This window comes from Heterocephalus glaber, unplaced genomic scaffold (assembly GCF_053883595.1).
Source record: "Heterocephalus glaber isolate CG9 unplaced genomic scaffold, H.glaber_assembly_v1.0 deba00001203, whole genome shotgun sequence".
Lineage (NCBI taxonomy): Eukaryota > Metazoa > Chordata > Mammalia > Rodentia > Bathyergidae > Heterocephalus > Heterocephalus glaber.
In genome coordinates this window covers 30,336-49,601 of record NW_028258213.1, presented here as the reverse complement: position 1 = coordinate 49,601, position 19,266 = coordinate 30,336, and the positions used below count along the sequence as shown (strand labels likewise).

The 19,266-nt window shown below is 34.5% G+C and overlaps 1 protein-coding gene across 1 annotated transcript; it reads left to right on the top strand.

Annotated features, from left to right (window-relative positions):
* Nucleotides 1-894: 894 nt before the first annotated feature.
* Nucleotides 895-1,833, top strand: LOC147828227 (olfactory receptor 7E24-like). Its single transcript, XM_087210772.1, has one exon. It carries the CDS (start codon nucleotides 902-904, stop codon nucleotides 1,829-1,831), a length of 930 nt encoding a protein of 309 aa, XP_087066898.1. The 5' UTR covers nucleotides 895-901; the 3' UTR covers nucleotides 1,832-1,833.
* Nucleotides 1,834-19,266: the final 17,433 nt, after the last annotated feature.

The window sequence follows — 19,266 nt, the reverse complement described above, 5'->3', positions numbered from 1 at the left end:
AGGCATGCATATTATCAAGCTATGGTAGACTACAGAATCAAGAAAGTGATGTCTTATATAGCAGATATTTTACGAATATTGCTTGATTAAATACATCTGTATTAATTTTAATGGCAAAGGTTTTTCTTATCATTTATTAGTTTTAGTAACAAATGCAGTGTACACTAATCTACATTTTTGGTAATTTTGTCCCAAGATTATGTGCATGTATCTGTATCTGTGATATATGAATTGAATGCAAGGAAGACAAGGATAAAACTCTCATATTGCATAATTTATACACAAACAATATGCCCAATTTATATACAAATGCTGGGTAAGCTCTTACATTCTTATGAGATGAAATCAGAAAGAAACAAGAAATATGAAAAATTCATTTATTTTAGCACAATGGCTCAAATCAAAGTATTCTGATTATAGAGAATTAACTTTAATTTTCAGATAATGCAGTCCTAGACTTTTTACTATTTGTAGACATCCTAATTAGGGAAATTTGTAGCATTTTATGAATATAAAATATGGAATATTTCAACGCTTTTCAATTTGCTTCCAATAAAATGACATTTTCTTAAAGGGGGGTGGCTTAACTACCGCTATACTTTTTGGAAATTAATTTTTCTGAATTTTTCTGTGATCAAGGGCTTCAGAAATATACCTCCTTGCTCTTCTTACACTGTGCAATAGAGAATATGTAAAGTAAGAGAGTACAGAGTAGATGGCAAAAACCAACTAACACTGAATCCTTGATGGCGGGGTTCATCAAAATAGATCAATGTTGCTGAAGGTTGTGGGTTCCTGGTGGGAATTATTTACTCACGAATACTTGAAATCAGAATGTATTTGTGTGATATTTCTTGTTTCATTTTTTTCATGGAAATTTATTTAAATGTGCTCAAGCAACATGGAAAGACATAATCTCACACATGTCTCAGTGTTCTACTTCATGCACTTCTCTGAGGATCCAGACCTGCAGCCCATCCTCTTTGGACTGTTCCTGTCCATGTACCTGGTTACAGTGCTCGGGAACCTGCTCATCATCCTGGCTGTCACCTCTGACTCCCACCTCCACACCCCCATGTACTTCTTCCTCTCCAACCTGTCCTTGGCTGATATCTGTTTCACCTCCTCTACAGTCCCAAAGTTAATTGTGGACATCCTAACACACAGGACCGTCATCTCCTACAGGGGCTGCCTGACACAGATGTCTCTTTTTCTCCTTTTTGGATGTATGGATGACATGCTTCTGACTGTGATGGCCTATGACCGTTTTGTGGCCATCTGCCACCCCCTGCACTATTCAGTCATTATGAGCCCTCACCGCTGTATCTTACTACTTTTGCTGTTAGTCATTTTTAGCCTTTTGGATTCCCAGGCTCACAATTTAATTGCCTTACAAATTACCTGTTTCAAAGATGTGGAAATTGCTAGTTTCTTTTGTGACCCTTCTCAAATCTTTGACCTTTCATGTTCTGATACCTTAATCAAAAGCATAGTCACATATATGCTTGTTATCCTATTTGGTTTCTTTCCCATGTCAGGGATCATTTTCTCCTACTATAAAATTGTTTCTGTTCTTCTGAGAATCCCATCATCTGGGGGGAGGTACAAAGCCTTTTCCACCTGTGGTTCACAACTGTCAAGTGTTTGCTTATTTTATGGAACAAGCTTTGGGACTTATTCTGGTTCAAGTGCATCATATACTCCCAGCAAGGGCATGGTGGCCTCACTGATGTACACTGTGGTCACACCTATGCTGAACCCCTTCATCTACAGCCTGAGGAACAGGGACATTCTTAGCAGCCTGAAGAGGCTCCCCTTTTGGAAAATCTAATCCCAGGATTGTTTCCCTTTATTTTAAATTTGCTTTAGAAAATGTGATAAAAAAAGAAAATCCAAAACTTATCTGTAAATACTTCCTCCTTGTTTTTATTTTTTTTGAAGTTTGAAGTCTTTTAATTTATATGATAATTCATTACAGTGTCATGGGTGTTGAAGGAGTAGTATTTAGTGATCTTCATACAGGTGCAAATTTCAGTTGGGAAAGTGAAAAATTTCTAGAGATGGGTAAAAGTGATGGTTGCACAAAACAGTATAATATATGTAACCAAACTCTGAACCTAAAATTGCTTAAAATGGTACCTTTAGATGTGTATCTCTTTCCACAATGAACACTGGAAATGAAAAGCTGAAGTCTTGTTTCAAAAGGAAATAATTAACAAAGATAATAATTCTCTTATGACTTCTTGCAAGTGAAGAGCCCAAAATTTTTGATGATATTCATTCTTTAAACATTCATTAAATTTCAGATATTTCAAAGATTGGAATAATATGGACCTATATGGACAATTATAAGCTGTGTGCATTGAGATTTCAAGGTAATACGATATGACATAACTAGTCAATTCTACTGTTTGTTTGACATCGTGAGATGTCTGTAAGCCTTCTTTCATGTTCAACTAAAACAGGAACCCAATACATAACATTATCCATATCAATTCTCTGAGCTGTTCTTGAGCTTTTTCTGGTCTTTAGGGAGATGAGGTGTGTGGGATATGTTTGGGAATTCCAGAGAAAACACAGCTTAATTCAGAAAATATTGGATACAGGAAGGACTATTAGACAAATTTCTTCTCATCAGAAATGAATGTATGAAGACATACATGAATATTTGGCCAGTGAGATATGATGATGGTTGTGGACAGTTTCAGCTCAGAGAACTGTGAAATGTATGTACTTGATTACTACGGAGGACCAAAAATCTCAAAGTTTTCCTTTCCTCCCACACTGGTTCTGCTTCTCAGAGGGATCTAACCCATTGTAGCATACTATGGGTGTCAGTAAACTATTGCCTCAGCATCTCAAAAAAAGTACGGTAGAGACAAGGAGAACAATGGTGAGGAAGAAAATAACCATAATGTCATGAACCAATAACTGAAGATTTCCTCCATGGCAGCATCTAGGTTATGTATTCTATGTAATTCATTTCATTTTTGTGCCCAATATTTCTGAATAAAAGCTTCTATATTATGATTTTAAAAGGAAATAGAGGCTCTATATTTTTGTGTAACTAATTAAAAGTTGTTGGATAGAAAATAGTGACAAAATATTTACACAAGGTTGTCAGAAAACACACACAGTATATTTTACCAGGCAAATCCTGGCACATATTTCCTTTAATTGTCTAAGCACCCATTTCTCTTTCCTGTCACTCCAGAAAGGATCCATTTCTTACTCTACTCTACCCCTAGGAGTCCCAAGTAGATCACTGTGGAGAAAGGGTTGAAAACTGCTGCATCCACCTTAGGAAGGATCTCTAACTTAAGAAGCAAAGATCAAAGATTGAGAAAGTCTACAATGATTAGTTTTTCTCTCATGCCCCCACTCCATACTTTCCTTGAAGCTGTCCACACCATGCTTCTCTCTTATAAATCCTCCTTCTCAATGATTACAAGGGAAATCAACTCGGGTCAGATTTCTCTACAACTCTGAAAACTGAAGAGAGTTTAATATTCTCATATAGAACTACAGTGCAGACATAAGATCCTTGGCTGGAAACATTATGATGGTTAAGAAACAAATGATTCATGGTTCCCACAAAGAACTAGACAATTTATTTTGGAATCTTGTCCCCACATCTTACTAGTACGTAAAGTGTGGTGAGTTGTTTTTATCTTTGACTTCTGAGTTGCTTTCTAGTTAGTACAACTGTATTCACCATCTATTAAACATATAATGGATGTTCCTTCAATTATTAACATGTAGTGAATATATAGGATAAGGATAAAATTTAAATTAGATATCATCAGTAGAACAAATGATAAAAGGGTTAAATTTATGATGTTCAAATAAATATTCTGGTATCTCAAATTGTCATTTTCTTTTGTACATAATGGGAATTTTTTTTTCTTTCTGCCAATATATGTATGTATTTAAATAAAATTCATTGCTGAATCCCTAGTTCATATCTCTATCCTGGCACACAAGAGTAATTAAAAACAAAAATCTTCACTAAACAATAAGTAGACTCTTTCACCTCATAATAAGTGACAGTTACTCAGAGATCTGAGCAAATATTTTTATGGATATAAAAATTACATAAGTGAAGTAAAGGATCTAGTATTCTCAATTGTGCTGAGATATATATTGGCATTTACATCATCACAGGCTCCAGTGCCCCTTGACAATCAAATTTTTACTTGTGTAGAGGGCTTTATTTGAAAAGAAAACTCACAGTAACTAAATGGTTTAGTTTCAAACTTCCATAATGCATATATATGTTGTGGAAATGAGTGATAGTTTCCACATTTCCACTGAGGAATAAGAGCAAATAGAACTGCATAAATTTACATAGATTTTACATTTCTTAGCAGGTAAATAACACATATCTTACAGATTAATTTCCTAACTCTCATCCCACTTTACTGTCTCCTCTAATCCAAGCTGAAACGTCTTGATCAGTAGTGATGCAAGGATTAGTACTAGACATACCTCAGGGAATTTTTGAAACTATACCTTTAAAGTAATCTGATGTATATGATAGGACTGATTTTTTTATTGGGAAAAACATAAGTGGTAGTAATATTAAGTATATATCACATGTTGGATTTAAAACAAACACCCTCAACTCACATAGTGTCTGATAATTTTCACTTTCATGAAATGAAAAGATACAAGAATTTTGAAAGTATATCATCATAATAGTAAAGTAACAAATTATATCATGACCTTTTATCTGATAAAGCTGAGCAACAGTGAAGCATTTGAAATAGCCATAATTACTTCCCAAAAAGCCTTGAATTATACTAGTACATTTCGGGGAAATAGGTATTTTGTAGACTGCTTAGAACAGCATTAGTTAAATTCACTATATGTTTTTAAGAAAACAGTTTAGGGGTATTAAAGAAATATTAATTATATTTGGGGTAAGATATTTGAGAATCTGTTCAGGGATTCATTAGTCTATAGTGATATGAGGACATCGATAGTCACATCTACTCACCCAATTTTTGACAAGCGTTGCTTTTAGGGATATGTGTGAAAGAAAATGGAATCATGTAGAATTGTAAAAAATAAAGTTTAGAAGATAATTATTTAAATATGCATTAAGTGTTAAATCTGTATAATATATCAAATTTTACAAAATTCAAATCTGTATAAAGCATCTATTCTGAGGCAAGCATTATTAAATGTTGATATTTTAATATAGGCAGTGGATATTTTTTACTGTAAGCTAATCCTAAGGGATTATTTTCTAAATGCAGAAAATATTCTAAAGCAGTAGTCTTCAACCTTGGTGTAAAGAAAGATCACTTAAGAACTTCACATGAAGATATCCTGTATACATAGATTTCAAAGTGAGGGTACAGTAAGTGGGTATTAAAAGTGTTCCCAATTATACATATTGATAAATGAGATCAAAGCTTTTTAATAATGCCAAGTTGAAAATAAATTTTGCAAAAGTCCTATCAACTAAATATTTATAATCTCCATTTTCAGATAAAAACAACAGCCCAGGTCTCTCTACATTGTTATCATAAATGTTCTATTTGCATTTCCCCTAATTGAACCATAGTGAAACCTGAGTAATAAACTTGCATTGCCTCCGGGTAGCTAAAGTAAGTGGATTGTAGTCTACGGGTCAGAAAATTTGAAGTGAAAATCTGCTAAGTACAAGAAGGTTAGGTCTAAAATCTGGTGTTTTGAGCTTTTTCTGGTACTGAAATGCTCAATCATATATAGGAGGATTGGGCTGGGGATTTAGGTCAGTGGATCTGCTCCATGCCTCGCACAGACAAGGTTCCAAGTTCAATCCCTGGTACCAATAAATAAATAAGTAAATAAGAGGCTTTATATTCATAGAAATGATAAAATGATATTTTTAATACATGAGAGTATATAGAAAAGAAGACCAAAAATAAAAAGTTAAGTTTTTACACACCAGATATTTTGCCTAGAATGAATTGGTTTGATACAATACATAACTAAACATTAAACATGTATATATATACATATGTGTAAATATATATGTATATATATATTTTATACTTTAGTGTCTCTCAGTCATAGACAGGGGAAATGTGCACTAATGCCCCTTTAGTGATCAGTGATGTTCTGTGATTAAATACATTAAACAAGTACATATCTATTCAAATTTGAATTCCACCAAAGAAAAAGACTCATGGTATGCATTATGTGACTTTGAAAAGAAAACAAAATATGAGTGAAAACTTAAATTCACCAAGGAAGAACATAGATTCACAGAAGGATTAACCCCATAAATGATAAAGAAAACATAACAAGTTTTTTATTATGAACTATCAAATTAATTAATATACAGGTAGCACAATTCTATTAATGTGTAGTTATTTGAAATTATTTAAGTCACAGGAATATCTCCTATTGTCTTAGAGTAAAATGATGTATATTTGACTGCTTTCTAGTATCCAATTTGAATTACTTCTTTTATTACAAGCAAAGGGCTCTTTTTTATTTTCTCCTTCCTCTGAAAATAGTAGGATGAATTTTGCAGTGATTATGGATTTGTTATCACTAAGAGTCTTGGGCTTCTAACAACTGAGTGTTTTTAATGTATGTGTGAACAATAAGAGGTGACTATCACAAAAACCAACAATGCAAGAATTCTTAGAGAATGAACTTATAAGTAACTTCCTAAGGATGTGAAATTTTCCAATTCCTTTTGTGCTCCTAAATCAAGAGTCTTTCTTAATACTCCTTGTTATGAACACTTCTCCCACACATCTTCCCATCACCATAATGATTATTTCATCTTTCAGGGATCCTTTCTATTACTATATAAATATTTTCTCCATTTGGAAAATTCAAACATTAGGTTGGAATTATAATCCCTTCTCTTTCTGTGGGTATAACCAGTAAGATTTCTGTGGAATTTATGGAAGAGTCATTGTAGAGTCTCTTGGTTCAGCTATGTTGGTGACTGTTAAGGCAGCGCACCAGGTAAAACACTCACTACAAAGATAAAACTAAACCTCCATAAAAACTAACACAGATGGGAATAGGTATTGCAGATGACATTAAAATCCTTTATGTAATTTTACCATAAACATCTTAAAGAAACAGTTTTTGGTTACTAAACCAATATTAGGTACATATTAGGTAAGCTTTGCAGCAAAGTGTTTAAAGATACATAAACCTATACAGACTTGAGAACATGGAGGGGGAAATTTATTCACCTAATTCTTGAGAGTCCTTGACTTTGGGGATATGTGTGTGGGAAAATGGAATCATGCAAAGTAACCAAGACCTGCAGTTTTATAGACAATAATTCAAATCTCTATGAAGAATCAATTATGAACCCTGTACTATTACATGTCTATGTCTTATATAGTGGGAATTATTGATTTATAATACAAAGCACTAAGGAGTTTTTTTCACTTATAATTAGGTGAACAGCACGGGTGTTTCTCATAATTTTCTTTCTTTTATTTTTTTTATTTTCCCCTATTGAATCATACTGGAGAGCAGATTAATAAATCTGTTTTCTTCCAGTAGCTGAGGAAAAAGAATTTCAGTATATCTTTCAGAAAGGATTGATCTGAAAAATCTCATAACTAGGCAAAAGAAGGCTGGGATGAAAACTAAGTGTTGAAATTTTCCCGGTGCTAAAGTTTGCAACCATATATATGATTTGTAATAAAAAATAATGAAAGACTATTCACAGGCCACTAAAGCATACAGAAAAAAGGACATTACAATAATTTAAAATTATGTATTACCAGTTTTGATTGTGTTCAAATAATGCTTCCCTAATTGTTACCCAGCGTATTAACAACTCTGAATTTAATCTGTTCTGATGTTGTGGAATAAAATAAGGTATATTTGACTGTCCTAACTTCCTTTACTTAGAATATTCTTCTCAAATGGAGACACCTATTTGTCTCTATTTTTTTTGTAAAAGTGTTGGCTTTGTTTAACTGTGATAATGCAACCCTTAAATGTAATGATGTTGATCTTTTTCAGTTGAGTGACTCTCAAGCAGATTTTTATAGAATGATGTGAAAGACAAAGAGTGTAGCACTGAAAGGTGTTTAATAAAATTGTGCTTGTCACACCTGAGAAGTGTTGCTAAAATATATGGATGTCAGGTAGAAATATTTTACTTATGAAAGCATGAATTCAAAACAAATAGACTGCTGGGGATTCATATACTTTTTTTTCATTTTCTTCATTTTATTTGTTTTTCAAACTGTGTTTAAGCAATACAAGTCCACCTATTTTGACACATCTCCGAATTCCATTTCAGAAAACTCTCACAAAACTAAGAAGTGCAGCTTGTCCTTTGTGGTCTGTTCCACTGCTGAACTCTATGCTGGATCTTCACCTGGGGCCCGATGAAGAGGACTTTAAAAGTGCTCTGAGGAGGCTCCATAGCAGAGCAACCTACTCTCAGGACCTGTGGCATCCATTTGGAATGAAGGATGGAAAAGGCAGGAAAACTACCATGTAGACCCATATGAGACCTACTTATTGGAGATTTTAGGCTTTAACATATCATCATGTTGCAGAGTGAAATTTTTTTTTCGAGGTTAGGAGGAGTGAAAAACATGGAGTTTGAAAATCAATACTAGGTATTAGTTTGGAAAGAGGAAATATTTCTAGAAATGTATGCTCGTGATGGTTGCACAACAAGGTGAACAAAATTGATAACACTAGAAATTCACATGATGAATGATGATATATTTGAAAAAAGAAAAGCAACATGGCTTACAGGCATAAGACAATAGTATCAATTAAAGTGCATCTTATAAAGGTAAACTCTGGGCCCAGTGGAGACACTAGGCCACCTACTCAGGCCCTCACTTGTCTTTCTCCAGAAAGGGGTGTCAGGGAGAAGCTGTGAATGACCCAGTGTAGTCTAGCAGAGCTACTTACTGGGCTCTGCCACTTAGTCGCTCTTTAGCCCTCTGCATCTGCTGTCTTGTCTCAGTGACAATATTTTGTTTTTAGGTTTTTACAATTCTGAATTCTGTAAGGAAGTGAGTGATATATATATTTGAATGCAGGTCTGAAGAAATTCTCCTGTCTTGTACCATTTTTGTACTTGCTCTGGCTTCTTCCTTACAATGAACACTATTTGATTTCTATCAAACTGAATGGTTGCAGTAAAATAAAGATGGTAAAGAAAAATAAAGTAAAATAAAGATGGATCCTAATAAGAATACAAATAAAAGAAAACCAGTAAATTGTTCCTAGACCTTCCAATGAGTAGATGAATCCTCTCAAAATTTTGGTGGACATACATTATCTTTTCTTTTTCTTCCACTAATAATAGGAGATACTTAGAAATTGAGACAAAGTGGACCAATTCATTTAATTGTAAGCTCTGTGCTCAGATTCTCCAAGGTCATATAATAGTGAGTAAACAGCATTTGTGTCCAGCCCTTCAGTTTGGTGGCTCTGGGTCTATTGTGCTCTAAGTGAGCATTTCCTCCTCTCATGCTTGTCCACATCAGGAATCTGCTATCAGACACAGTATTCATAATAAGGCTAAGGAAGGAACCAGAGCCCTGTAATAGTACAAGGCAGGAGAGTGCTTCAGATCAGCAACCAGTACCCATGAACTAGCACAAAAGCAGCTTTATACAGTGTGTTGAGGGAGAAAGGACTATCAGAAATATTTTCTTCTTCATCAGGACTAACAGGACAGTTTTGGGAGCCAGACAAAGGAATACTAACAGAAAACTTTCAACTAGGCAGAGTGTGAAGTTTTGGTCCTGTGTTGGGCTAAGGGTCCGAGATAACTCATTCCCTTTTATTTTCCTCCTACACGTGTTGCTCTTCATAGACATCTCACCCACAAAAGCTTAAACCGGGGCCCTCTGAACTCTTCCTTTTTACTCCAGAGGATTATGAAGGGAGTAAAGATAAAGAGTAGGAGGATGAGGGTAAGCACAATATCAGGAACTATATATGATATGATGGAGTCTAGATTTCTGGCTCTGAGCTATGTCCATGATATATTTCAGTTTGTTTCATTTCATATGTACAGTCACCAACCAATCAAAAATGCCCACTTTTTTCCTAAGGAGGGACGAGTTGTTTGGATTTGTCTGTCTGAACACATTTACCAGACAGCCTTCCAGGACAGTGTTGACAAGCTGTTCTCTTCTCAGCCCTGGCATCACTTCCCTGTCACCTTGGGAGGACCCTCTTTGTTCACTGTGCTCTTCTTTGGTGATACCTGATTGATCACAGGATATAACAATATGTGCTGCCTGCTTTACTCAGCATAGAAAGGACAGCTGTGTATCACAGTCTATGATCATAGAAAGACCAGGAACATGATAATTCAGCACACATTTGCATCATGCCCCTGTCTAGTCTATACTTGCAGTGGTCCACATCTTCTAAAATGTTTGTGATTTGCCCACTCAAATTGAAAAGGAAATGTACATTCAAATATAATTTAATTTCTGCTGAAGTAATTTGCAAGTTTAAAAATGTTCTTCAGATGTGCCTGTGGTTTATACCTCTAGATATTGGATTAATTTTTCTTATGGCTGTGAAGCAGTGAAGAATGTTAGTGCATTGGATTCTGGGCCTGATAATCTTTTTAAAGTCATGTCTGCATGCACTAATGATTGCATTTCTTATGGGGAGTTGGCACATGTATACAACACATATCAGTTACTATTATATTCCCTTCATTTCCCCTCTCCCCCTCCTCCACTTCTTGTTTTGTCCTTTCTTTACAATTTGTGTTTTCATGTAAAAGAAACCATGTGATATTTAAGCTCATGCATCAGATTTATTTTACTTAATATGACCTTATGATTTCTATGACTCGTGACACATTGTTAGCATCTCTAAGACACAGAGTTGTCATGAGTTTATCTCTAGCTTATATGACTGAACTGAACAAGAAATAAACGGATGCTCAGTGCTTTCCATGTGTTTAATATGTGGCGAATGTATAAAATAAGGATAAAGTACTATTTAGATTGTATTATTCTTAGTCATAATGGTACTTTTCTTATCATTCACCTAAAATATCCTGCACTTCAAGTAAATATTTTCCTATTTCTATAATAGGTTATTTAAATTTTTCTTACATAAGTATGTGCTATAAATTTGTAGAGAAATAACTAATTTTGTTTTCTGATTCTGCAAGCCTAAGTCATATTTCACATAGAGGAGATATCAAAAATAAAATCTTCTGTTAATCATTGGAAATATCTTACTTTTTTTGGAAAAATTCACTATTGTCCATGCTGTTTCTCCATACCTAGTGATTTGTGGTCTATACTTTTATCTTTTTAAGGAGTGACCAAAAGAATTAGAGATAAGAAGTAGCTCTTGATTATATCTCCATCAAGAACAAAAAAGCCCTAACTTTTATTCAAAAACATGTACATTATTCAATTATTCAAATTTATACTAAATATATTTGCAGGCATAAAAAAAGATAAGTGATGGTAGAAAGCAGGAAACATACTTTATGCAGTTGGGAACATGATTTGGGGCTAATGAGAGAGAAGAGGACTGAGCAGGGAAGAGAGTAAAAATAAAAAAGTTGTGATTTGTATATTTACCAACTCTCCTAATGAATGCAACTGATACATATCACAAACACACCAATAAATATCACTGCTATATGAATGAGCAATCAAAGTGTAAAAAGCCAAATAACTTACAGATGTATATCATAAAATTCTTTTCATTTTAAAGAGTATTTTTCTGGATTATTTGATTCTTTTTTGTATTTCAATTTTTAAAACTAAAAGAAAATAACAAGAGGCAAATAGACAAGTAACCTTTATGCTTAAGATGGTTCACACCTGGGAGTCACATCATGTTGGGCTCCATCAGCATTTGAAAATTATTGTCATCAGTAACTCACTATTTCTATAACAATGGAATTGTTTGTTTGAAGAAATGATGCTATGAAAACATTTTATTAATTTCCAAACATTCCTTAAGTGCTACACAGGCTGTGGAGATAGATGACATTTTCTCAGTGTCTCTTAAGCAGCAAGAGCACAGAGAGGGGTGGGATGTCCACTCAGGGTGCACATGGCAGCAGGTTACTCATAGAGACTTCAATGTTCATTTCCTGTATTTCAAACCAGGGCACTGTCTCTACTATGAAGGCAAATGGAAATATTATTCTCTACAAATCATGAGATTTCTTAATAATTATGCAAGGGTTATTATTAGGTATTTATCAGGATATTTTTGATAGAATACATTAACAATAATAGCCTGTATTTGATTAGGATGGATTTATTTCACACAAAAATATAGGTGCTTATTAGTAGAAAAAAACATGCCTGACTTGTGATTTATATAAATATCAGCACCAATATACTAACCAGAAATGTTCATTTGTAGGATGTGGAAAGAAATGGAAAGATTTGAAAGGATAATAATAACAAATTCACTAAATGATGTTCCTGCCTAGGGTGAGGCTGTGCATCATGTAAAGCATTTGAGGTATGCAATTAACTCAGAGGCTTAAAGCTACCTGTCATTTTAAAATAGCACACTGAGCTGGATAATGTAACATTGTAGACTACATAGATGAGTTATTTCAGTGATACAACCTTCTTGGGTGTTCTGATTTTCCTTCCTTTGTAGACGTAAGTGCTCACTCAAATGTGGTTATCATTTTTATTAGTGCATGTTTGCAGTACACAATGATCACATTCATCATGGGAAGATTGTACATGTATGTAAGAGATCTTAATTCTCTCTTTGCCTCTTTCCCTTCCCCTCCCTCCAGTCTTTATTCCCCTTTCCATTTCCCAAAGCTCAAGTTCTATTTATTGTCCTTCTACTTTTTTCTTTAAATCTCTGTTTCCTTCCTTCAATGTTTCCCATCTCCTATTCCCCTTCCCATTTGAAAATGTTCTTTCTATTACTTAATATCAATCCTTCATTTTGTTCCATATTTATACTTTGGCATTCTCACATAAGAGAAATAGTATCATATTTAAACGTGTGTCAGATTTATTTCACTTAAGACTAGTATCTGGAGATGCATCTATTACTTTACAATGAATGTCTCAAGTCCACCATTCTTGCTACCCAAAAACCCTGTTGAACAAAAATATTATAAACAATCAACAAGTGGAATCATATCAAATTAAAAGCTTCTGCACAGCAAAGAAAACCACCAAAAGAGTGAAGAGATCATTTACAGAATGGGAAAAAGTTTTTCCAGCTACTCCTCAGACAAAGGGCTGACTTCTAGAATATATAAAGAACTCAAAAAATTAGATCCCCAGAATTTAAGGCCCAATCAAAAAAATGAGCATCTATAGTTATCTTTTTAGTCATTTAATATACAACTGTTATTCTTGACTTTGGTACTACAAATTCTGATAAATATTTTCTAGGTAAAAATGCATAATTTAATGAGATCGTGGATCACAAATATAGTAACAGTGTACACTGCACCAATGATTAAAAAATAATGAATTGCAAACTAGTAATTAAAATTATATATTTTATACATTTTTGCTTGTATCATCTCCATACAATCTCATAAATACTGGTGTAGAAAATGCCTCATTGCCTGGATGGGGGTGAGCAAATCTGCAATCCCAACACTCTAACAGACAGAGGCAGGAGGATCCCAAGTTCAAACCCAGCCTGTGTAACTTAGCAAATTATGTCTCTAAAATTAAAAAAAAAAGAAAGAAGGGGGATGTAGTTCAGTACAGAGACTGTAGGTTTGATTCAGAGAGAAAGGAAGAAAAAGAGAAAGAAAGATAGAAAGAAAGAAAGAAAGAAAGAAAGAAAGAAAGAAAGAAAGAAAGAAAGAGAGAGAAAGAAAGAAAGAAAAAGAAAGAAAGAAAGAAAGAGGTGAAGGGAGGGATGGAGGGAGGGCAGGAGAAAGAAAGGAGAGTATTTCACTGTGTATGACTCCCCCCTTTTTTAATCCATGCACCCATACATCGGTTCTAAGATTGTCTCAATTCTTGATGCTAGTGAGTAGTTCTGCAATAAATATGGAAGTGCAGATGTCTCTCCAACAGACTGATGTCATTTACTTTGTAGCTCTATTTTTAATTTTTATGAAAAATATCTGCACTCTTTTCCACAGTAGAAAGACTTTTTTAAAATCCTATTGATAGAAGTGACTTCTCATCACTTTTTCAACATTCTCATGGTGGAGAAGAATCACTAAATTCATGACACTCAATGGGTGGGGATTACACAAGAGCATGAGAACTAGGAGGCTCCATGAGAACCATGCTGCAGTGGGAGAGGCTTAGCTGCTGCTCCTCTCATCTTCTACCAGAACTCTGAGTTTAAAGTGCATTAATGTCATGTTTTTCTACTTTCCAGCATAACCCTCAATTAGCACATTAACAACATCTCAACAAATATCTCCTCAAGACAAATCAACAAGTGGACTGAATTTGCTGACTACTGGGTATGTCTACAGTTTTCTTTTAATTCTCCTGTGATTTCTCCTAGTGGTACAGTGTTATGTGATGCTCTGCTCTCTGCTACACCAGAACAGCCCCTCCACTGAAATCATGCATCCCACAACTATTCCAAACCCTAATGTCCTCTCTGATTCTGATTTTCCTCCAAAGAAGGAAATCACCTAGCTCCAGAATATATATATTTTTGGATTTATTTCTCTTCTCATGTTTTGAGTACTTTAATAAAACATGTCTGCTGTCATTTGGGTATGATGACACAGTGCCTTTATTCTCGGGACATTGGTAGGCTGAGGCAAGATGATCACAAGTTTGTGTCCATCAAGGGCAATAAAAAATAAAAAAAGAACTGGAGATGTAGCTCAGTGTTAAAGCCCTGGGTTCAACCCTACGTACTTCTAAAAATAAAAATCAGCAAAAAATTTTCACTGTCCTACCTCTGGACTATATTCACTTTTCATCCCTGTGTTACAACTTAGTTTTCAGGGAAGTTGATCATCTTTCTCTTCCACAAGGTATTGCACCTGTCCTTCATATTGATGATATCGTGCTGATTGGACCAAATGAGCAGGAGGTGGTAACTGTTGTAGACTTGCTAGTATAGCATTGCATGCCACAGGATAAAGGAAAATCCAACTAAAATTCAAGGTCCCTCTATCTTGGTAACCTTATCATGGTCCCTCTATCCCTTCTAGTCATGTGGGGCATGCAGAATTAACTCTTCAAAGGTGAAGGATAAATTGTTGCAAGTGGCTTCTTCTACAACAGAAAAAGAGCCATAATTCTTGGTGGACAAGTTTTCATCTTGCAGGCAATGTACTCCTCACTGAGATGTGTTACTCCTGCCCAGTAACAAAATAACTTGAAAACTTGCTAGTGTCCATGGATCTCAAGAGAGAAAAGGCTATGCGATGAGGCCAGGTTACTGAGCAGGCTGCCTTGTCACTAGGGCCATATGACCAGCTGATCCTGTGGTATCAGGTGTCAGTGGCAGAGAGTGATGATATTCGGAGTCTCTGCTAGGGCAGCAAGAGTGAATCACAGCAGAGGCTTTTAGTATTTTGGAGCAAGGTTCTGGTCATAAATTAGTTTGAAATGCAGTTTGGCTACTAGGCCTGAGTTGAAATTGGACAACTTCATCATTGCACATCAGGTTACCATGCAAACTGAGCTCCCCTTCAGGAGTGGGGTATTATCTAATCTACTAAGCTATAAATTTGAAAATACACAGAACAGTCCATCATTAAATGGAAATGATATATGTGTGATCAAGCCTGAGCAAGTGCAGAGTAGTGTACAAGCCATTTTCATGAAGAAGTTGCCCAAATACCCATGGTTTCTACTCCTGTTACCTTGCCTTCTGTCTCCAAGCATGCACATGTCATCTTGTGGATTGAACTCTATTATTGTCTGATTGAGGAACAGAAGCCCAGGCCTGATTTACAGGTGGTTTTGCATGTTGTGTAGGCATCATCAGAAAGTGGATCCCTGTAGCATTGCATCCCCTTTTGAGGACATCCAAGAAAGACAGTGTTGAAGGGAAATCTTTTTAATAGGTAAAACATTGGTTGGTGGACCTCTTTGTACATTCTATCTGGATGTAAAAATCAACAGATGTTCAACTATATACTGATTCATGGGCTTTAGTCAATGGACTGGCCAGATGTTCAAGGACATGGAAGGAACATCACTGAAAAATTAGTGCCAAAGATATTTGGGGAAGAGATGTGTGGATAGATCTCTCCTTATGAATGAAGTGTGTAAGTATATGTGTGTGCTGTAAAAATGCTCACCAAAATGTATTCTCAACAGAAAAAGACTTTAAAAACCAAGCATGTATGATGATCTATTTTGAGGATAGCAGTTCATTCTTGCTGATATCTGTTGTGCAACTGGGTTTCTGTTCAGAAAGTCCTTTCCTATTCCCATGTCTTCTAGAGTTCTACCTATTTTGTCCCTCATGTGAATAAGTGATTCCGTTTTCACATTTACATTTTGATCTATTTTAATTTTAGTTTAGTGTTAGTTCAGAAATGCATTTCTCAATTTAATATTCTGTCTGTGGATGGCCAGTTTTTCCAACATCATATGTTTATGAGGTTATCTTTCCTCCAGCATATGTTTTTGGATTCTCTGTCAAAGATCAGATACAGAGAAATTTTATTTTTATTTTGCAATCATACAGTGTTGCTGAGGCTGCACAGGTGTTGCTAAGTTTTTCACGCTGGATTGAAATATAATGATCTTCTTCACTCAATCTTCCTAGACTGATCTAATCTCACAAAGAGAAAGAAATTTAAGATTTGATTTCACAAAGCTGCATTAAACAGGATAGTGCCTGATGTCTCGACCCACTCCTGTGATGGGGTTCCCTGGACCTCTGTTGAAAATATTCTGATGTAAAGCAAAGAATAAAATAATGAATCCATCACACCCAGAGATGCCCATGTTAATTTTGAATCCTTTCTGCAACACTTATTAATTAATGACAGTGTAGGTGGTTAGTATCTCTCACTCTCAACTTTGTCTTTAGAAGACTCTTCTCTTCAAGGGAGTTTCAATTTGGAAGAATTAAAGTAGACAATAGATGTCCTTCTTGACATTACAGTGAGAAATGCATAATAGAAGAGTAAAACAAAATTATAATATTATTAATATTAATGGAAAGGTTATATATCATACCACTAACTAAAAAATCCTAAGATCTGTGATTTCTATTTTTCTTTCTCTGTTAATATTTTATATATAAACAGTATATGGGAAGAGAACTACCTCTTTCATTACTATTTCCTTAAAACCATTATGTTGTTTAGCACAGGGGAAACATAACAAAATGAAAACCTCTGTGAAACAGTAACAAATTATTCCTTGTTTCAAAAGAAACCATCCATAGTGTGACTTCAATAATGTGCTTTCCTGTCTACACTTTCATCAATATTAGCAAGGTCTTATGGATATAAAAACAAGGTGATCTTTCAAAACTCAATATCAGTTAAGAAGCTCATAAGAGTACATATTTCTCTTTTAGTATTGGTAATGGGTATTATTGACAATAATAACAGGAAATGTTAATGAAGTGTTTTGGAAATGTCAGACAGTGGTTCTCAACCTTGGTGTAATGAAGGAACAACAAGAATTCCAAATGCAGATATTCTGGTTAAATATTTTTTAATTTTGACCAGATGTCATTATATGTTAAAATATTCATGGTAGAAATATTTTAATACCTAAGAGTGAGAACCACTATTCTACATTTTGAAGAGTTTCATAACTACATGTTTGTAAAAACTCTATAAGCTAAGTGATTATCTCCATTATACTTAGAAGGATAGTATCTAGTTGTGCCTGCATCTTTGCCTGTGCTTTCCTTTATATTTTCCCAAATTCTATCATGCTGTGTGCCAACAAAAGAAAAAAATTGAGTACCTTCACATATCTGATGTAGGAGATATGTAGAGAATGTAACACAAAAGACTGATAAGAAAATCTATTAACTAGACATAAAGATGTTGGGGCTAAAACCTTGGTTATAGGACCTTCCATGGTGCTGAAGTTGTCAAAACTACATGTCAGGGTTGATTATTTGTAAATATCAAGGAAAAATTACAGGGTATGATCAAAACTTTTGGTGAATATTTAAAATAAAAATTATTAAAATAGAAGGCAATTTATACTGAATTAAAATAAAATGCTCCCCCTTGCTTTGAGTACACTTTCATCATCATCCTTGCCACTTTCTGAGACAGTTCTGGAAAGGGCTCTTCTTTGAGGATATTTAGTTCTCCTGTTGTGGCTGCCTTGATGTCCTTAAACAATTAAAATCATTCATTTTTCATGGTCTTTTTGACTTTGAGAGAAAGAGCAAATTACATGGTGCTAGATCACACCAGTGAGTAAGCTACATGAGGACATACATTATTACAAAAAAAAATGCCTGTAAACATTTTGAATTTATTCAGGACATTGAGGCCACCAGAAAAAGACAAAGAAGAGAACACCCAGATTGCATCTGAAACCAGCAATAATAATAGCATAAGAGGGCTCAATTCGACGAGGACTATTTAGATAATGTTTAATGGCAATATTTTTTAATAATTAATTTAATTATAATTATAATTTTAAAAGTTTAATGTAAACATCAAACATTATTCTTGAACACAACTCAGATTAACAATTCACCAGATAATACAGAAGAAAATATTTTAAACAGAAATATTTCACACCAGATATTTTGTGGTGTTTTAGGGTATTGATACAGAAAATCCTGCATAAAATTCAAAAATTTGAAGAATTTCTCAATCTTTTGTTTTTCAAATTATATATATATTTTTTCTTTTTACTTCTTATATTCATACATTTCAGGTATACAATATGTTTACCTTTATCATTGGGTGCTTGTACCAGTACATGGTGAATCTTGGTTCTTATTTCTTTCCCGATTATCTGTGCACCCTTCACCCCCTCCACCCTCCCCTACTTACATAGATTTTGTTTCCATTTTTTTCTTTTCTCATAATTTTCATTTCCCTAATTCCCTTTCCTGATCCCCTCTCACCACCCCTACACCTTTGGACCTTTTCCTATTTCAAATTATCAATTATTCATTTTAATCATTTTAATCCTCATTTACACTTTCAGCTTCTTACACTAGAGAAACTATTCGATATTTACACATGTGTGTCCTTTTTATTTCACTTAAGAGTATGGCCTCAATGTGCATCCATTTAGCTATAAATGTCTCTAGTTTCTCATTCTTTATGGCTGAGTAGTACTCCATTTTATTAAATAAAAAACACCCACAACTTCTTTGTCCAGGTTCCAGTTGATGGGCATT